This window comes from Gopherus evgoodei, chromosome 11, assembly GCF_007399415.2.
Source record: "Gopherus evgoodei ecotype Sinaloan lineage chromosome 11, rGopEvg1_v1.p, whole genome shotgun sequence".
Lineage (NCBI taxonomy): Eukaryota > Metazoa > Chordata > Testudines > Testudinidae > Gopherus > Gopherus evgoodei.
Genome location: NC_044332.1, coordinates 28030803 through 28052606, shown reverse-complemented (window position 1 = coordinate 28052606; position 21804 = coordinate 28030803). Strand labels below are relative to the sequence as shown.

Below are 21804 nucleotides of genomic sequence, written 5' to 3'. Positions count from 1 at the left end.
TGCATACTCTCTTCTCACAACATCTACAGACAACCACCAAACCCTGACTGAAAAACCAGAGGAGTTTCTCATTCAGAGCTACTATTAGAGCTATTCCACAATGCGGTAGAAGTAATGCTGGTAAAGGTAATTGATGTGACTAACTTAGCAGTTTGTGCTGAGCCTCCCACAGACTGAGAATCTCCCTGAAGTTGGGGCTACTAGCAGGTGGTACCAGTCCACTTACTAATAATGTTCTAATTTAATAAAAGTACTAACTCCTGTGAAATAAGTGAGGGAAAACTGTATTTAATACAGTACAGAAACTCTTATGTATCCAATTTGATAGACTGATGCTCAAGCTGTGAGTTACGTATGGCAATGAATTAATCTGAATAATGAAAGCTTTTATATAAAACGTGAGTATATATTAATCACAGGCATGGATAATTTTTTCAAGTGAAGTTACTGTTTGTGAATGCTATAGGTTGATGGTATTTAGTACAAGGCAATCTTCTAAGATGTTCCATATACTCACAAATTAGGAACAGGGAAAGAAGCAGGAGTACAAGACTTCCAAGTACACCCCTTCAATTTGCCCCAGTCCTGTTGCAGAGAAACCACATCAAGAGAGTGAAAGGGTAAGTAAATCTACAAGCCCATTCCATCCCTGGTCTCTTTACCAAGACTACCAACATGCCAGATGAGAATGTTTATTCTGTGATGATGATATTTGTCCACTAAGAACTATGTATGGTGCGCAGCACAGTGGGGTCCTGGTACATGCCGGGGGCTCCTAGGCACTATGATAATACAAATCAGTAATAAATAGATTGGAAACTTCCAATAAGTCATTTCACACAGATCAAAAACCAGTAGTCAAATGGTAACAGGTCAGTACTGACTGAAAACTATCTTACATTTGAACTGATAATCTGGAGGTAAAAAAGGCACTGTATCTCGATCCAAAGACCCATTCAATCCTCTTATAATAATAATAATTAATAATACTATTAACATTATGTAATGTGATTTACAGCTAATTTGTAATATAGCGTGTGTGTGTGCAGGAAAAAAGGCCAGATTTCCTAGAAGTATAAGATCTGGGAAAAAAAAATCTTTCTGCTGATACATTTGTTTGACAAGTGCAGAACTAGAAACTTGAAATATACAGAAAATTAATATTTGGGATTTGGAAACCTACCTGAGAATCCTTTGACAACAAGTTGTACCAAATAATAGAAGCCCAAGCATTAGGTAACTGACTGACATTGGAAATCATCACTACAGGCAAAGAGCTTGTCTGGTGAAGAAGACAAAAGTATGTGAACGTTACAGAGTGTTGCATACAAGGCAATCATTGGGGAATGTATTAATCTGATAGCATGTGTTGGGTTTTTTTAATTAGCGTAATAGTTTTGGAGTATTGGAAACTGTAATAGTCTCAATATCACCTCTTCATCTTTTGGCATGTTGCTGGGGTGCTGTTGCTGGCTAACAGTTGGTCTGTGAACCCAAGGGATGGGCCCCCAAATGTCCAGAGAATGTTAGTCTCAGAGCTCAGCTATATGTGCTGGACTCCGCAGTGACCCAGGTGGCTGGCTGTAGCTGTGGCCAGGGGCCGCCTGTGCAGCTCTTTCATACAGCTGATAAAAGTATAGCTGCCAACAGCCAGTCATCTGTCTGGTAGGAAGGGGACCTAGGGTATCTCTAGCACTGTTGGAGACCTGTAGGGCTCATTCACCACTTGTAGGCATCATAGTGTGGCTGATGTCAGGAAGACCTGCAGTCATGTGTATCATGGGCCCCTAAGACTTCCTCTTGCCATATGATATATATATTCTCAAAGCAGCATGCTGTGCTGCTCCATGGGGCAGTCTAGTCCTGCGTCTATTGAACTCAATGGGAATTTTGCCACTAACTTCATTGGGGGCAGGACTGTGCACTAAATTCTCTGCAGAACATCATATTTATGCTATACAAAGTGACGTGTGCAGAGCCAATTAGAGTTAGCCAATTAGATGACTCAAAAGTTGCTGTACATCTATGTACTGTACATCTTCTATCTCAAACTCTTGTAAGTAATAGGTATTTATTTGGCTTGAGGACAAATAATTGCTTATTCTTCCCCATATAAAAACCTTGAAAACACTCGCCTCCAAATCTATAGTTAGACCATACAGGGAGACCTGTGTTTCAAAGCTGATGGAGTGCAGCTCTTCAGTTACCATCTGAGGGCCCTGAGGAAGCAAACACATTATAAAACTGTGAACAAATTTGGCACTTAAAACTGGTTTTGGCAGCCTGACTACAATCAAACTGCAGAGAACACAACAGTGAAAGAAAATGTCAGTTGAATATACTGTATAAGCAGAGCCAGTGGAAAATCGTGTTTTAATAATAATAATAATAATAAAAAAAAAATGCAGTACCCTGACCTTAAACTGGCTAAAACTTCAGCAGTTTTCTGAAGAAGCTAAGAAAACATTGTTAAAGGGATTGTTGCACTTTTAAAGACTGAAGTGAAAAATGAACAAAAGGAACTGTGCTTTTTGCGAGTTCTAGAGATAGCCTCAAACCTTGAGCAAGCTGCTCACTTAGCTTTCCTGTTGCCCAACAGCTCCTCCATATATTGGGCTAGATTGTGCAGTTTGCATAAAGAGCTGCATGGAGCCCCTCTGGCACCAGTAGCAGTACAGGGAGAAACTGTGCCTCAGGCATATCTCCCAGGGCTGCTCAGCACTCATGTGGGCAGGGGGTGCATGCACTGCTCTGTACCATTGAAAGGGATGGTGTATCTTGCTTTCTAGTGTGCTAGAGCCCCCCTTCCTTTCCAGTTGATTTGCTCCGTGGAGGGGTTAAGGTCAAATCCCTGCTCACAGAGAGTATTTATAATTCTCTGTCTTTGCATAGGTCGTATGAGGAAGGTCTCCTTCCATGACTCCCCTTCCCCTTGCCCAGGTCTAAAAGGGCAAATCACAGCTGGGAGCTGCAGATCAGGTTTCCACCTTCTATCAGGTCAGAGTTCCCCTCCTGAAACTATCAAGTCCGGCCATTCCTAGTATAATGTTCAATGGGGGAAAAGCCAGTTTTTTACAACCAAAAGTGAGACGAAAACCCAAATGCATGATGTCAACTTTATGCATCATCCAAAACCATGAAAGGCACAGTTTCACTGGCTTTGCAGTTCACCTTCAAGTTAAGCTTTGAATAAAAAGTTGCTCCCTCCCCTCCTCCCCCCATGTGGCATAAACCACAGCTGCAGAACCTTCCAATCAATAGGCTTTCATGGACAATTACCTGGAATAGAAGAACTAACCAAGCGTAGAATTAAAAACTGTCTCTGCCCTGGGCCAGATTTTTAAGGTATTCAGGCACCTAAAGATGCAGATAGCTGCTTAGTGGGATTTTCAAAAGCACCTGACCCAGGGCCACCCAGGGGGGGCGGGGAAAGTGGGACAATCTGCCCCAGGCCCCACAGGGGGTCCCCATGAGAATATAGTATTCTATAGTATTGCAACTTTTTTTTTTATGGAACGGCCCCCTGAAATTGCTTTGCACCAGGCCCCCTGAATCCTCTTGAGAGATCTTATTTGCCTATTCTAGCTACTACACTCCTTTGCCTTCTCATTTTTTTCAGAACTTGGGACCAGCAGCAGTGTGGCACAAATAACAGCTAGAACAACCAAGTAGGATACTTGTGCTACCTCATTTCTGAATTCCTTTCTAGAGCCTCAGTATATTTTTTTGCAATTGCAGTTGCAGCATGGAACATTGACAATTGTCTCCATCTGTTAACTAAAATGCTTAACTCTAATTCCCCGTACAGGACTAGAACACTGATCATATGTGTTTTGAAGTGCAGATCTGAAAACCGTAACCACAGACATACTTGGAAAGCAAGTTCTGTGCTTTATAAAAAGGCAGAAGTTGGTAGAAGTTTGGCATTTGTCACTGCATGCAGGGATCCACCAGCAGTTTTACTTAAACACTCCAAACTAGCTATATAGCTCCCATAATCCTACAAAAGTAATAGTCTCCTCTTGCCTGCAGCAAATGGAAGTACCCAGCAGAAAAGATTTGAGGACAAGGAGCCACCAACAGGCTTGTACTATCACCTCAGAAAGTGGGGGCTAACAGCAACAGAGAGAAAGCTAGCAAATTTGTGGCACACACAGGAATAAGAACAGAAGTAACAGTATGGCTAAATCAGAAGGATCTTCAAATAGAATCACTGTCTCTGTGCTGTTTCTTGTCCTCACCCAACACAAAAGGCTCTTGCTGACACTGGCTTCCCCCACATGCTGGCAGCATGGCTGTGACTCCCTCTGATGGTGGAGAAAGATGATCAGAGGATATGCAGCTGCTCAGAAATGCTGTAACTGCATTCTGGATATGATCCCGTTTACCAAAAAGAATGGTACACAAAGTACAGCCTTTTCCCAGCCCCTCTCTTCCATCCAGCCCATATCCCTCACACTGGTGCCAACGCTCACAAATTTATTGTGAATCTTGTCTTTTTTTTTTTTTTTTAACTTAAAGTCCCCTTTCCTTGAGACCTGTGGTTATGTGAGAATCTCCCTTTACTTTTTGTGGGTTTTCTTTAAACAAATGTTGCTACCCTTCTTGGACATAGAGAGAATTTGGAAAATGTAAAACCTAAAAAGCTAACAACCTAGACGGCAAATAAAAAACCCCAAACACTAATTATTTAAAAATTATGAGACTTTAAATAATCTCATAACATTCTTTGGGGGCCTGATGCACACATTTTGAACACTTGGGGTTTCTGATACTAATTTTGAGTGGACACTTGGCACTGAGAAATTCTCAGGAGGAGGACGTGATCTCTTGGAGGAATATCCTCTTTCACTACCCGTGCCATCTGCATAGGCTTCAACTTTTCTTCATGCCATCAGTGCTCTTTTGCTTCCCACTGAGCTGCATAAAGGGAGGGGAGCATTTAGCCTTGGATGATTTTGGATTTAATAGGAAAGACTCATCAACAACTAAGATAAGCACATAGCATCTGTTACTAAATCCAAATTTAGCAAGAGGTGCACAAAGGGAGGGCAGGGCAGTGGCATTTACACCCACTTTGCACTCATTTACCCTAGTGCAAATTCACTTCACAAGGTGCACAGCAACAGAGAATCAGACCCTGAGTTTATGGCTACACTTGCAGCTGTACAGCGCTGCCGCGGGAGTGCTCCCACAGCAGTGCTTTGAAGTGCGAGTGTGTCACGGCACCAGCGCTGGTGTAGGTTTCTAATTTTTGTTTCAATCCAATATTAAACAAAAAACCCGAGGATCAATAGCAAACTTACTCGAAATACTAATTCATACTGATGCCCCCTACACCAATATTAATGGTATCTATTTAAAAGTGTGTGTTTTTTAGAGAGCAAGAAAATGCCTATTTTGAGGTCATGTCAATTTTTCTTTGGGGTATATGGGAGAAGCATACTTTTAGACTCTTCTAGGATACAGTCAATCACAACATCTGTTCACATTACATCTGTTCACTTTTACTGTACATAAGTCTCCCAAATGTCAGAGAGCATGGATAGGCCACAGTGTGTGTGTGTTATTCTGTAAATCTGAGGTTTTATATTATAACCTAACCACAAGGGGGCGCACAAGACCAGCTTCTGATAAATATTACCAAAGCAGGACCAAATTCAAAGCTGATTGAAGGCACAACTCGATTGACTTAAATACAATTACACCCTTATTCCAGTTCTGAATTTGGCCCTTAGTTTACTTATTTAATGGACTGTTCTTACTGGATTTTTAAAAAGAAGTCTGTGGAAACATTTCTCATGTTCTGGATTTCATAAAACTTTGTTTTTACAAAATGTTAAATATTGGGCCCAATTTAAAAGAATACTCCTTAAGAAGAAACACATGCATTTGGATACATATATCCTGCTGTCTAATCCAACTGTTTTTTGTTTGTATAAAATTGAGGCTTTTTAATTCAAACTTCTAAAACATATTTCTGAAAACTTCTCATGTATTTTTATTGTATTACAACTGTCTACTGTTCAGTTTATCATGACTGTGTTTATTTCAAAAGCTAACATGCCTACAAATGAGATCAGCAGAAATCCATACTAAAATATTTTTTATTTGAAAGTCATAAAAAAAATATTCCAAAACTTATACCTCATTTCCTTTGCTTCCAGCACTTGATTTCATTTCTTTGGGTTGCTGTAAAATGGAAATTAAGATCTATATTCAGGAAGTTTATAGACAGAAATATTTAGCAGCAGTATTCACTACAGTGGTTTTACTACCACGGTTGCATAGAGATAGTCTATTTGTGCTGTGCATCCTTCAGAAACTAACATATGATTTCTTCAGGGATCTCAAAATAGTAATTAATTGTCCCGTGACACTAAATGGCTGGTGGAATCAAAATTTGCCTTGCCATAAATTAATGGCACTAGGTAATCTTGTGATAAGTACACATTTACACTGAATACCTATAGTTAAGGCTCTGATGGTGTTTCTTGATAAATCTATTTAGTCAGTGATTATTTTAAAGAAAAGTTTTTTAAATACACAATTAACTCCTAATATTTCAATAAAGCTAAATTCATAATAAAAAAAAAACTAAACAAGAATGCAAAAAGTGAAGCCTTGCATTCTAATTGCAGACTCCATTCTTGCAGGACTTCTATGATGCCCCACAGTGGTTAAGCCAGAGAAAGAGACCACAACATATTATTGGAGATGTAGTCTGGGTCAGGCAGCAGGACCAGTCAGGAGAATGGGGACACAAGAGACCCAGAATTAATGCTGATTTTGACAAAACTCCATTTTTGATGGGAAAATTTTCATTCAAAATATTTCAAACACCCCTTTTCCTTTATTTAATGTTTGACTACTTGGTCAGCTCATTTGTTCATTCGAGAAAATATCCAAAATAATTATCAGTAGCAAATATGGAAACACAAAAGCTACAAATCATATGAAGTCAGATTAAAAATCTAGAGCCACTTGGACACAGAGGGGATGGGAGGGAGATTGGTTTGTAGAACAGAAAGTACATGGTACTTAATCTTGTGTAGAGTATTAACAGTGAGCACTGTATAGCACATACCTGATAAAGAGAGTAAAAGCAAGTACTATGAGGCTATGCGTGCTGTTTCTTTACAACCCCAACAAAAAGCAGGCATAATGGGGTTGTGAAAGGTTCTAGGTAGAAGCTCTATAGTGAAGCAGCAAGACAGACAGACAGCTGTAGGAATGATACAGTTTTCCTTGTTCAGGTTTAAAAAAAAATAAATTCTGTGATTGCTTTACCAATGTCACATGACAAGAACAGTACCTGGCAAACTTACCAAATGTCTAAATTCTACAGACAGACTTCCATTTGCAGATTCATCCATATTCATAGCTTTGACATGAGTGCCACATAGAACAAATCTGCGATTACTAGAAAACACATTACAACAATGTACACAATGGCAGATAAAATAATGTGGGATAAGTTAAGAAGTCTCAAACTTTTATAGCCTTACCTTACAGTTGCCACATTCCTTAAAAAAAAAAAAAAAAAAAAAAAGAGAAAATATATCCTGTAACCCAGTGAGTATGTATATATATAATACATATAGTATGCATTCAAATTAAATAGCGCCTTTTTAAAAAGAGCAGATTAAATTATGCCTTGGCCTCTAAAGGTTCATCCATATTACAAATCCAGCTGTGACTTTTGTTCTGTAATCAGTCAGACATGTGGCTAGTTATAAGTAATATGATTCACTTTGTGCCCCCACAGCCTTTTTTCTGCCATCAGAACCATATGCTACCACTCTGCCTAACCATGTTTGCATCAATGCATTCTGGGAAAACATAGGCAACTATACAGCAGGGCACAGAATGACTGGAGGACATGCACACAGCATCAGCATGTAGAGCAATGCACTCTGAATGTCCTGCTGCACAGACAGCTGGGAAGAAGGAGCACTAACCAAATCAGGTCACAGCTGGCCCTATAAAAGGGCTGTGAGGCAGGAGCTCAAAGAACACTCCCTCCAGCTCCTGAGAGAGAAGGAACTGGCTGTCTGGTAGCTGAGCAGGGTACTTAGGGTGGAGCAGTACTGGGGAAGGGCAGAGGGATCTGGGGAGCTCCAGCCTAGTAAAACCCCAGGCTGCAAGTCTTGTTAAGGGCCTACAGAAGGGTACTGGGGCTGCAGAGGGGCAGCCCAGAGACAGGCAGCAGGTCCTAACCCCCTTGCTGATGATGACTGGTTTATAGACTGCAGTTGGCCCCAGGGAGGGAGGGCTAGATGATGACTGGCAGTAGCCACTGAGGCGAGGTGGGTTTAGACGGTTGGGGGTTCCCCTGGGAGAGGAGACCCAGAGCAGGGAGGTACTGTGGTGGGCAGAACCCATGGGCAAAGGGCACCGGGGTCTGGGAAGGACATGGGGGCCAGTGGCAGGCGAGACATCAGCCGGCAGAGGGCATGCCGGAGCTGGAAAAGAGCTAATTCCCTGGAAATCCAGTAGAAGGCGCCACGCTGGTGAGTTGTCGCACTGCTACACGTTCCCTTTAATTTTTTTGCTTGGTGTAAATGCAGAATTCAAGGGGCACAATCCCACAGGACTCAAAGCTGAAAAACGGTTTGCATGAATATGCTGCGGCTGACAGCCAAAACCAGTGTTTCACACCGCTTCTGTTACAAATCTTCATTGGAATTGCTGCCTCGAATTTTAAAAAATCAAGTAAAAATTAAGCTTTTTTTAAACATAAGAAAGTCTTTCTGCAGTTACTGACTCTAATAGACCTCCTTAACATTCAAATAGGCCTTGTATTTTAAAAATACAACAACTTTAAAATCACCTAAAGCAGCAACAAAGACTGTGAGCCTTAGCTGTATAATGTGGTCACTTACTTGTCAATAGTTGCTTTCACTCTGATCTGGTAGTTCAGCTCTGGCAATTTAATTAGCAGCCTGGGAAATAAAAAGTGTAAAACTGAACAATCAGAACTAGGACTTGTCCCTTTTATATAAAATTATTTGTCATTATAGAATAAAAGCTGGTTGTTCCCTAGTCAAAGGGTACGTCTATACTAGCCGCCAGATCGGTGGGTAGCATTCGATGTATCAGGGATTGATTTATCATGTCTCTTCTGGACGTGATAAATCAATCTGTGAATCGATGCCTGTACTCCACCTCGGCAGGAGGAGTAAGCACAGTCGACGGGGGCACCGTGGCAGTTGACTCACCGCTGCGAGGACGGCCAGGTAAGTCGAACTAAGATACTTCAGCTACGCTATAGTTGCGTATCTTAGTTCGAACCCCCCCTGGTAGTGTCACCCAGGCCAAAGGTCTCTAAAATCCCATTTTAAAGAAAACCAGACCAAGTACCCAGAGCTGCATCATGATTTGCAGGGTCCCAAGCTTAAGTTGAGGGAATGAGGGAGATAATGTGGCAAGTGCCTCCGTCTTCATCATAAGTGCTGGCATGTGACAAAAGTTAGGACGGCACAGGCAAAGTGTGAATGCATAAGACCTGCAGCTGTGTTGTGAGAGACAGCAAGAGGATAGTAAGCACGGGGGTTCTTGTAACCTCATCCCCACACAAGAATGCTCCTGTTCCCTCTGTTCTTACTGCTCATGGATGGGATTCAGCTGTGAGTTCCACCACCCAGTTCTATTTTCAGAGCAGGCAAAGAGCCAGTGGGGAGTAAATTCAGGCTCTGAGCTGTTGAAGACACGAGCCTCCAAAAATGCAGTAATTTACCTTGCTTGTGTGCAAGAGTAGCCTTGAAACTACTGCAGAGCTGGCCTGTGTGATGAGATATATTATTCATTTTGTTTTTGTGCCTTATTTTGTTTGCAATGTCATTAAAGCAATAATCCAATAAAGGAGTTATTTTTTAAAAATGTGACCAGGCAAACATCTGAAGTCTTTACTCATGTTGAGCAGTATCTTACTCCATGTATAGTTGTAAGTGGCAGAATTTGGACCACAGTGTATGTATGTCCTTACTCAAGAAAATTCTCATTGAAGGCAATAGGATCTCTGCTTGAGTGTAGTCATCAGGATTTGGCCCAATGTGTTAAATGTTGGCTCTCCCAGGATATAGTGTAAGATGGAAATAAAGGAATTAACGCTAATCTTCCTTTACTTACCTTAGTTTGACAGTGAACTGTATTAAGGTTTTAAGTACCATTGGCCTCTGGGGATGGGTGGGCATGCAGGGCTGCCTTTCAATCACAAATGAACTAGTTGGAAAAGAAATAGCTTGATTAAAAGCATGCATAAATGTACAGAACTAGTCAAAAGGCTTTCAAATCATGGAGGGTGACTTTTCTATGTATATTGGAGTGGCAGGTGTACATCTCAGTCCCATAAAAAATGAAGTAGTTGAATGTAATAGAACACATTATAGCACACCGATATCATATTCCACTAAATGATATAGGAAAGAGTCACCACCACAAATGAAGCAGGAAAATATGCTACAAAACTGGTTCCAATAAAATGTCTAAAACATAAAATACAACAATTATTTCACATTTCTGTCATATTTTAAAGATAAATGGTCAAATTTTGCTCTCAGACAGGGCCAGTCCTAGGTATGTGCTAACAGTGCAGACACATGTGGTACATCCACGGCATAGGAAAAACAACAGGGCTGGAACAGTAACAAAATATGGTTTACTTAAAAGGAAGAAACTAAAAGGGACGCCTGAGTGTGGCACTCATGGGGCGGGAGGAGAGGCATGGAAAAATTTGGCATCCCCTAGTCCCACACAAGGCCTTGTTCACAGAGGCATATGGATGATTCCTGTTGAAATCAATGGGAGTTATGCATGTTTATCCAAAGGCAGAACTGGACCACAAAACTTTAAGGGCCTGATTCGTGAAACTCCTATCCCCAGGCTCCTACCAATGTCTATTAGTGTTGTAGGTGCTCATTATGTTTAAACACCGAGCTCTAAAATCATTGCAGATATGGTCACGTTTTTTTCTTTTCAATGATAAATTGTGTTAGATTCCTGCATCTTAAATAACGCACAAAATTTATAACAGCTGATGTACCTTCGGAAAAGATTGTAGAGCAAGAAGTTGACTCTTTCCAACAGGTGAGGCCTTTGCAGTAGAATAGGATCTCCGTCATAAGTCAGTTTAGTCAACAGCTCATCCAATTTTTCCAGTTGCCTTCTTATTTGAAAAAGACTCTCTGCCAGCAGAGTAAAACTATTGCAGAACAAATGATTGTTACATTCTCTCGTATAAATTGTTTATTAGAACATAAGTTACTGACGTTCTTGTGAGAAAAATCATAATATTAGAATTGATTGTCATTTACTAGCCTTAGACAAGCTAACCTCAGCCAGTTAAATGAATACATGTGAACCACTGGCCAAATTGTTCCTATATCACTTCAGAAATGAGTCCTTTCCCAAAAGACCTCATTGACATTGACTTGAAGCTGCCTGTGACTTGCTAAAGAGAAATATATATGCAACCACTACTACAAGACAATAATGCCACAGCTCAGTAGTATTTTTGCAAAACATGCTCTTTAAGAGAAGAACATTTATATCCCAGAGAAGGGAGGAGATGACTGTGAAAATCCAAGGAAAGCACACTTGGCTAACAGTTTACTTTAATGAGATTTATTTGGCTAAAATCCCATATGGGACTCTGAAAAAAGTCTCCCTTCCCATAACTGTGTGAAGAGTAATAAAAACTGAGCCAGGACTTCAAGATTTGTCCTGTTATATCTTTGTCACAAATTCACATAGGTCCTTACAAAAAGATCAGGTAGAGCTGGTTGAAAAAAATTTTATTGAAAAAAATATTTTAGTAACAAAACAAAAAGAAGCTTTTCATCCAAAATATAAATTTTCATTTTGCTGTCAGTTTTCTGATGGAAAAACTAAAACTTTTTCAACAGTGAAAAATGGTTTTGTTTTTGGTTGTTTTCCCCCTCTACCATTCTTTCCCTTTTTCCTTGCTGACCTTCACTATACCTCTTCCAGTGGGGGGGGGGAGCTTCAGGAACATAAAAAAAAGTGTTGGGAAGGCTCTGAATAGAACAAGAATGTTCTCTGGCTCCATTATAATTGTCAAATTTAATGATGTTTATGTTCCAATTTGAACTTTGAATCTAGATATGACAACCTCCTTTTGGATCTTGTGGTATTTTCAAATACAGGCTATGATCTCTCCTTTAACTCCTACTTGTTACAATGACCTGTTGTTTCAAACCTGGTGAAGTGTTGCATTGAATGAGTCAAAGCATGAAGTCTTTACCTATTTCTTCCCCTGATAAAACTCCCACTGTCCTCAAGTGACGAGTTTAGTGAGCTCTGTGTGCCACTCTAATACGCACAGAGAAGTCAGATGCCATGAAATGACAGCGTTGTTTCTCTGTGGGTTTTTGACTAGATCTGTACATTTATGTGTGGTTTTAATCAAGCTATTTATTTCTTTTTAGCAAAACTCCTTTGAGGAAGTATATGTGATATATGGGAGGCTTGTCGCTGTTGTTTTGTTTGACAATCTGCAAGTGATGAGTCTCTGTGTATAGCCTGTTGTTTTGTATTCATTCTAATAGGACATTTATACCTATCAAAGCCCATTGCATTTCAGTTACTTATTTCCTTAACTGCTACCATATCAGCAGCAAACTCAATTAATTCATACATAGGGTCCCATCAGAGCTGTTGCTGTATATTTTTACATGTGTTGGGCTACTGTGAAGCAGCAGACTTCCTGTGGTTTTCACTGGAAACTTAAAAGTAAATGTAAGTTTACCAGTTCTGGAGCTGATCAAGCCCACTATTTAGAGGACCTCCAATGCAGGCAATTTGCTGGCGCCTCTTCCAGTCTAGAAGCTCTTCAAGAAGCATGTTGTTCATCAAGACATCACTTTCATTTATTACTTGTGCCATTTTACTAAGGACTTCCTGAAAGGAATAGGAAAAGTGTCACCAACTGATCACAGGGAACACCAATAAAGCTTACAAATGAAGCCAATTATAATGCTGGCCATATATTTTAATTTCTTAGAGTAAGGAAAAATGTGCAATACGTTAATGTGCAATAAAGTGTTTTGGACTCACCTTATGTTTAAGCGTTTCTCTTTGAAACACCATATTCAAATTACTTAAGGCTTTAAATATATAATGTTCTAATGCTTATGGATTAATTTTTATTTCTGAGAAAGTGACCATACTTATATCGCTACTGCTTGGGTTCAGGTGACTGGATTCTCCATCCATTGTACTAAAAATAGTCCTGAATATTAATGAATTCTTTTTACAGATAATTTTTTTTTTTTAGTGAATTTATTATGGCATAACACCTCCAGGAGCTTGCCATGTAGAAGCATCGTTAAGGTCACAAGCTCCTTTCTGTGATCTTCGATTGTATCCCCACATAGACTTTTCTTTAACGATGAAAAGTCTATGTGGAAATTATATGGAAGTTTTTAAGTTATTCCAAGGTGAACAGCAAAAAAAATAGACATAGAAGGAGTGCTTTCCCCATCATCAGTTGGCATTCAACTGCACTCAATAGTGTGGTGTCTGGTTTTGTGGTTATGGGATTGCATTGATCTGGAGTGTGTTGGGTTTTTTTTTCCAGCCTTTAAATGCAGTAACTTGCAAACAAAGGGGATGAATCCAGAACAGTTCCTGTGAAGTGATGGTTAATCCTCACCTGCCAACTAATAGGCTCATGCTCTTAGTCGTACTCTTTAGAACTGCCAGTTATTTAACTGCTAGTAACCCCCCCCCCACCTCATCATCTCCCTGGTATCTGTAACACAAAATGATGTTTACCTGCTCTTTTTGATGGGAGAGTTTGTGCAAATGCCTCCTTACATGTGATTATTCAGTGTGGGAGTAGGGGGAGAAAGCAAATGAACCACAAATGACAAAACATGTTACCAACCTTTCTTTTGTAGTCTAAGGTATTGAGCATTTCCTGCAACATCACCATTTCCTGTTTCATCAGGACGCTGTTTTTGTCACCCTGTTCTGCAGGGGGAAGAGAAAAAAATAATCTGATAACCTAGGTATAAGCATATGTGTTTATAATGGGGATAGGGGGTGGGAAGCCCTAAACCAATTATATTCTGGTAGCTAGTAAAGAAATCTACTAATGTTTGTAATTAAAGTTTATTACTCTATGATTCTAATATGAATTATTATAGGAGCTGGGTATTTTGATTTTTTTTCTTGTGTGGAACAGGAGGAGTATAGGGAAGAAATGAATAACATTATTAGATTCTTATGTCTGTGTATACTCTTATTTCATTAGACAATTCTGGCTTGGATAGGATTCAAATACTGAATTGTGATAAGCCATTATAAAATTGTGCATGATGCTGTCAGTAATTCTAGTAAAGTTCTTTGGAATCTTAGTGTGAACCATGTGTCCAGTTGAGGAAATATTTGCAGGTGGGGGACAGGTGCAAGAAGGTTTGGCATTAGGGATGGAGAATTGTATGGTGCGCCTAACCATGAGAAATTTGGAATTTGTGAGTACAGGTCACTAGGTGTTTGCCTTGACGTGATCTTTCTTGCTACTGGTTGTCTAGTGGCTTCACGACTTCCTAGAGTGACCCACTCCCTTTTCCTCTGCAGCTCTATACCCTTCACTGTCTCTACACCTCCAACTACTTTCAAAGAAGAACTTAATGCCATCTGTGTTTACACTGGGCCCCGGCATATGCCTTCCATTGAAATTTGTGCTCTGACACATTAAATCTGTCTCATATGATTGGCATGTTGAAGAACTTGGGGTACCTAGGGGCATAGATTTCTCTACATGTTCAAAGGGAGGTGCCCTTAAGGTCTCAGTGCAGACATAGCAGTTTGTTTCATTTCTGAAGGAGGGTCGTGAAGAAGTTGTTGCAATGTGACAAGTTGCAGATTCCAGGACCACTGCAGCCTGCTCAAGCTTGCATTTGGAATGCTCACCAGATGATTATCACGACTGTGGTCAAAAAGACTGGAAGGCCAAGTTAGTGGCTAATAAATTGGTTTTAGAAAACTCCACTATGGGGGAAAGCATGGGGTCCTATACATTCCATTCTGCAAGAGCAAGGGCCATGAAAAGGGTTAAACATGAAAAAACTGTTTTGAAAAAAATGTCCTCTAAACTATGAAGACCATAATTCCCAAGACTTGATCACCCTGCTTCATAGCTCATTTACAGAAAATAACTGCATCTGGACACTGAGGATATCATTACTATTTTAACCCCAGAACTGTGTATTATGGCACAGATAGCAGTTTTGCACATATTATGCATATATCTCAAAATATCAGCTTCTGTATGCTTGGAAGATAATACACAAAACACATGAGACTGGAATCTAGCCTTATAATCAACATTTTCTCACAGAATCTTAAAATAATTATGAAAAAGCTTACCTATGCTCTGTATTGTTTTATACCTGAAGTCAAACTCCTCTTGCAAATCTTCTAAGTATTTAATATCTTGTTCTGTCATCTTTTTATAAATTAAAAAAAAAAGATTCAGTATAGCACTTGAGGATTCATCATATCTGACAGTTTCTAATTTACATTATTTTATTTTTACCTAGATTGTAGTTGACTTCTTTCAATATTTCCCTTCCCTGTCAAAGACTTGACAGGACTGTTTATCTCCTACTCACTAATCTCACCAAAAAATTAGTAATTTTGTGTGCAGCTGCAGACCATAATATTATATAAGGGGAGAAGGGTTCCTTTCATTGCATCCCAGTAAAGTCACATATTCTTTCATACACTGATATTTTTATTGATACAATCAGCCCAATCATGAACTCTGCTGTGGCAAAACTACATTGATTCAGGTTTTGCCTGCAGAACGAGACACTGTATGTCTGGCTACATCATTTATTTTCACCTAAACCAGTCACCAAATAATAATTCAAATTCTTATTTGTTTGAAAGTAGAAATGACTAAAATTAGTTGAGACTGCTTATCAATAATATAAACCTAACTAAAATACATTTATGTAAACTATTAGAGCAATTGCCATTTGACACTTAAACATACCAAGGATGCCCCTCCCCCACCCACTTTTTAAAACATAGTAATTTGGTACTGTAAATTGTCATTCTTTGAAGAATAGTTGATTACTCACACTATGAAAATTATTAATTAAATCATGCTTGTGGATTTGAACACACAGCTACTTGAAGTATAGCATGGGGATTTTTAATGTGGATATCCAAGAAAAGCCTTTTAAAGAAATTAAAGCCCAAGAACAAACTTAAAAAAAAAAAAATGAAAAACTAAACAAAACACTTCTACCGTCTTGGTGTGCACACCAAAACACCTGCTTGCAGAGTATTGCCACAGCAGGATAATTTCCCTTTTTTAACTTAGAGCTCCAATTTTTCATTTGTTTTTATAATTCTTTGGCCTATTTGCTGATTTAAAGTTGTTATTCTCCACTGTTCTGAGGTGAAACAAGCTGAGTCATACTTTGTGCAAAAGACCCTCTTCTGTGACACGTGAACTCTTCTAAAGGCCTGATCCCACACCATTTAAGTCAACTGAAGACTTTGCATTGACTGCCCTGGGAGTTGGATCAGAGCCTACAAGAATATTTAGGAGCGGAGACTTCCAGAAAAAGTTCTGGCCAGATAGAATGACCTAGATTCTGCAGATCTGTAGCCACAAACTTAATTTTTAGATAAAGACATGAACTTTGTGCAAAGCAGTGAAATTGAATTACAGGACTGTCACATCTTACGCTAGGGTTAGGTTCTAAAGCCAGCATGTAAGGTGAAAATCGCGTATAGTCAAAACCCCGGACCAGCAGCAGGCTGAGTGGGGCTGGTGGACAGAACCCCAGACCAGCTCAGCCTACTGCCAGTCTGGGGTTCTGGCTGCTGGCTCATGCCAGCGGGGTCCCGGCCGCCAGTCCTGCTCAGCCCGCTGCCGGTCTGGGGTTCCGTTCACACAGGCAGGCAGCTGTCTGAGTGGGGCCAGCGGCCAGGACCCTGGCTGGCAGCAGAGTGCCACTAAAAATCAGCTCATTGAGAGCATACATGAATTTGTGTAAGTTAAACGCGCATATGATGTGACTCCACTGTACTGCTATGGCCTTTTTCAGAGGTTCACTTTCATGCTTTAATATTTAAAAGGGTTTGGAATGACTTCTCCAAGTAATCCATCATAAAAAATGATTCATGAACAGGCTCTGCCCTAAGGTTCCCCCTCGCAGCTGGGCTCCCTCTGCTCCGGGGCTGGGATGGAAGCTGCAGCCCAACGCAGAGCCTGCTGCCTGCCCGCCTATGAGATGCAAGTAGGAGGTGGCCCTGGCTGAGCAGGGGCTGGCGTGAGTTGATGACCTGGCATCTCCCCCCCTCCCAACCCTTCCATTCCTGCTCGCTTACAGTATCAGACTTTTGGTGTCCAGACTTTCTGGTTGAAAACTGGACACCTGGCAACCCTGGTAAACGTTTAGAGGACTATAAAAATCCAGTCTCCAAATCTAGATATGTGACAGTCACATCTGTTATTGTTTTTTTCTATTTTGGGGACTAAACTTTGGAAATGCAAATGCAAAGTGTGCAGTTGCATGCACAGTTGGCTGTTTTTCAAGCACAACTCAAACATATATTATTAAAAAACACGTAGCTCCTAACCATTATTCTTATTTACCCTTTCCTTTTCAATGAAATTCATCCTCCCCACAAAAAGCCCCAGCACCAGATTCTATGCAGCAGTTTGCAGAAGAGGTTCTATGCTCACCAACATTAAGGGCAGGCTGCTAGGCCTCCGCCTCCAGCTGCTTCTCCTCTGTGACGCTAGCTGGACCCTAAATATATAAGTGCTGATCCAGTGCCCCATTCTCTGGGTTTGATACCCAAACTCTCCCCTTTTCTGTTTTTTTCCTTTGTTATATAAAGAACAACAAAACGAAACCTCAAGTCACACTTCTTCTTGAGGTAAGTTTTTTCTAGTATTATCCCTGGAAGACCTCTCTTTTTCTGTCCTTAGTTGCCTCTACTATAGAGAGATACTTCTGGGATGAAGTACTAGGCTCCATTTGAACAGGCTGTGTGACTGAATCTGCTGTAATAAATCTGTAACTCTGTGTGGAGTCCTAGAACCTGACACACTGTCACAGACTGTAACAGATACAACATACCTGGGCACTGTTCTTAATGGCTGACACTTTGTGCTCCACATTTCTTTGTCTTTCTGAAACTACGGAATTCTGCAATTGTTTTTCCAGTGGTCCCTAGAACAAATTAAATATGTAGTATATAGACCGTCTATGATGTCTTAAACAGCAATGCTATTTCACCTTACACAGAACATTCCATACCAATAACTCCACTACAACATCTAGCACAGAACATGGAATTCAGGGCCAGATCTTCAGCTGGTGTAAATCACTGTAGTTCCACAGACTGATAAACAACACCCACTGGATCTTGAGATCCGAATGGATACAGGTAGTGTTAAAAACATTTTAAAATTTAATATATGTTTAACAAACAAGAAAATCCAAAATAAAAATATATTGTAGGAAGGTTGTTTATATTGCTGAAAAAATATTTTAATACCCCAGTAAGCACATACATTCTATGCACAAGTTATTAACTTATTAACAGAACTTAAATGAATCTGTTTGAATTTTTCCATCAATATAACAGTTTTCACAAAATGTATATTGTACAGTTTGGGATTTTCTTGTGTGGTTTTAATAAATACATTAACTTCTTTTAATAAATTTATGGAGGGAATGGTATAATGGAACTGTCTACGATGGCATGTGGCCCATCAGCAACTGCCAGTAGCAAAAATCCCAAAGGGCTGGAGACAGGACATTAGATGGGGAAGGCTCTGAGTTACTACAGAGAATTCTTTCCCAGATGTTTGCCTGGTGGGTCTTGCCCACATGTTCAGGGTCTAACTGATCATCATATTTGGAGTTGGAAAGCAATTTCCTCCGGGTCAGACTGGCTGAGACCTGGGGGGTTTCCACCTTCCTCTGCAGCACTGGGCACAGGTCACTTACAGGTTTAAACTAGTATAAATAGTGATTTCTCTGTAACTTGAAGTCTTTAAACCATGATCGGAGGACTTCAATAACTCAGCCAGAGGTTAGGGGTCTATTTCAGATGTGAGTAAAGTTCTATGGCCTGCAATGTGCAGGAGGCCAGACTAGATGATCACAATGGTCTCTTCTGCCCTTAAAGTCTATAATCATTAGCATAACAAGTATTACATAATAAATACAAGCTAAAACTTAACAATGAAACTTTTCTTATACAACACAAGTTTAAAAACTGCTCCATGCTTCAGAAACACAGGTGCCGACTCCATGGGTGCTCCGGGGCTGGGAAACCCATGGGGGAAAAAATGGTGGGTGCTGAGTACCCACTGGCAACCCCCCCTATCAGCTCCCCCCTACCCCTGCACCCAAGCGCCTCCCAATCACTGGCAGGCCCTGTGGATCAGCGCCTCCTGCCAGCTGCGAACAGCTGTTTTGCGGTGTGCAGGAGGCTGGGGTGGAGGGGGGAGAAGCGAGGATGTGGGGCATTAAGGGCTAGGGGTGGCATGTGGGCAGGAAGAGGTGGAATCGGAAAAGGCAGGATAGAGGTTGGGCCTTGGGGAAAGGGGTGGAGAGGGGGCAGAGTCGGGGGTCAAGCACCCCCTGGCACTTTGGAAAGTTGGCGCCTGTGTTCAGAAATAATGCCATCTCTCACAAGGCATTCCTGTAGTTTCTTAAGATTAACAGTAACATACTGAAGTTACTTAAATTAACGTGTAAGGTCCTGATTCTGCAAACACTGCTGTTTACATGATTTGGAGATAGAGGGCCAGATCTTGCCCTCACTTTTCCTGTTGGTTTCATCATAAGAGGACAGAATTTGGTTCTCAGTACCAGTGATCAACATGGCCAAAGCAGATTAATAAAATGTAATATGTTACCTGTACAGGCATGCTGGCTGCAGCCAATATCCTTCTCTCTTCTCTTAAGCAGTTTGAAATAATAACTGTTATGTGCATAGGATTACCATGGTATTTTCCCTGCAAACATAAACAAACTGTAAACGTTAAAATTAAAAGAAATCTAGGGTCTTCCCAATGTAAATAATAAAAAACTTGATTTCATTGTCTACTGACTGGCCTTGTATAGGTTTAAGAGATTTTGCTAATATTTCCCACCATTGCTAACACTGATTCAGCTATAAACCAGTGTTATCCACAACAGGAGCCATTATGTAGATAGCCTGCCTGGTAGTGACACCATTTTCAGCACTGTGTCATTTAGACTTGTTCTGAGCTGGATTAGATGACACAGTGCTGGTACATAGTGAGCCATGCACGCTGGGGCTCCCAATGATGCTAATGCTGACAAGGTGTTAAGAATGGTTGGAGTTTTTTTGAGAATATTTGTAGTGTCGACTAAGCTGACTTGATGCAACTGCACGACTTCTTTAAAGACAAGTATTGCATACATTTATATGGTATTTATTATTTATTCACATCCCAGACGCACCTAAAGGCCCCTATCAGAGTCCCACTGCGTTAAGTGCTATACAAACACACAGCGCCTCACACAGTCCCTGCTCCCAAGAGCTTACAGTCTTACAACAGATCAGTCACATAAGTAAGTTTAATGAGGAGGTAAGAACAAATGGGGTGGGAGGACAAAGATTACAGTCTAAATCAAAAGGCATCTTATGTAACTTATTTGTATGTCTAGATAATATGGGGGCTTCTACAGTAGTAGTGGATTTAAAAACAATGTGGATTTAAAGCCTCTTTAAAAACAAACCGTGATTAAATTGATTACAATAATCTGATAAAATGTATTACTGTATGTAGACTTATGCTGCAATGCAGAATCATTTCGTGCCATTATTGTGAATATATTACTATAAAGATTATTAAATTATAGCCATGAGTTATATGTGGCAATGGAACAATTTGACCTTCAAATGAAAACGTATCTGGTTTGAGATGGTTTTCTTGTCAGCATATTTTTGATGCATTTTTTTAAATCAGGTTTTCCATTTTCAATCCAGCATGTAGCATGCATTTGAGCAAGAAAACTATATACCACATGTCAGCATACTAACTATGTACGCAGAAAAGACTTCCCCAGTATATACCAATAGACTTAAATCTGTTCTCATTTTAGCTTTGAACAATTTTCATTCCAATAACAGATGGAAGAAGCAGTTTTCATCCCAAGAACAAGGAGCCCAATTTTCCTCTTATTTACACTAATGTAAATCAAGGGCAGAATCAGTATCTTTAATGGAGTTATACTAGTTTAGAACTATTGTGAGATGAGAATCAGGCCAAAGGGGAACAAATATTAATGAAGTTTGTGCTGTCTTTGGCAAACTAGAAAGCCTGTACTCCTTCCCTGAAGCAGGGCCTTTCACTGTAATATTCTTTTGTGCTTTTGCCTCTTTTTCTGTAATATTTGTTTACCTTACTGTTTTTTCATATTTTTATTATAATTTGTACAGTACAATTTCTCACACTATTCCAGAATCAAATACTTAGTCTCTCTTGCAGTGTTTCCCCTTCTCCATCTTTCTAATTTAGTTTTCACTCTTCTCTGGCTTTGTTTCTATTAAGTATTCTTTTTATTCTTGCTTTTTCTTTCCGTGGCACAATCAGCTTCACAATTCTTAAAACATCTCTTTATTTCTTAAACCAGTTGTTCCATTGTCTGTCAACAGGGTGAGGATGTGTGATGGAAAAGTGCATAGACTCATCATATCTTTTCACATCAGTGTGATTGCACAGTTGAATTCTTAGCAGTAGCATTACATGCAAAAAAACAAAAA

General features: G+C 40.1%; 1 protein-coding gene across 4 annotated transcripts in view; it reads right to left on the bottom strand.

The window, feature by feature from the left end:
• The window catches only part of STAT4 (signal transducer and activator of transcription 4), a 66094-nt gene that overhangs the window by 11206 nt on the left and 33084 nt on the right, over positions 1-21804 (bottom strand). For 3 of the 4 annotated variants that reach the window (XR_004002559.1, XM_030579646.1, XM_030579647.1), the window contains exons 4-16: positions 19928-20026; positions 18135-18227; positions 15397-15475; positions 13910-13995; positions 12770-12921; positions 11045-11203; positions 10132-10224; positions 8886-8945; positions 7509-7526; positions 7329-7422; positions 6148-6192; positions 2136-2219; positions 1184-1282 (exon numbers count right to left, since the gene is read on the bottom strand). Coding sequence is in view for 3 of the 4 variants with exons in the window: in XM_030579646.1 (XP_030435506.1) it covers positions 1184-1282; positions 2136-2219; positions 6148-6192; positions 7329-7422; positions 7509-7526; positions 8886-8945; positions 10132-10224; positions 11045-11203; positions 12770-12921; positions 13910-13995; positions 15397-15475; positions 18135-18227; positions 19928-20026 (1161 nt within the window). In the remaining variant the exon portion in view is untranslated. The remainder of the gene's footprint in view (positions 1-1183; positions 1283-2135; positions 2220-6147; positions 6193-7328; positions 7423-7508; positions 7527-8885; positions 8946-10131; positions 10225-11044; positions 11204-12769; positions 12922-13909; positions 13996-15396; positions 15476-18134; positions 18228-19927; positions 20027-21804) is intronic. The other variant, XM_030579648.1, reaches the window with a different exon arrangement.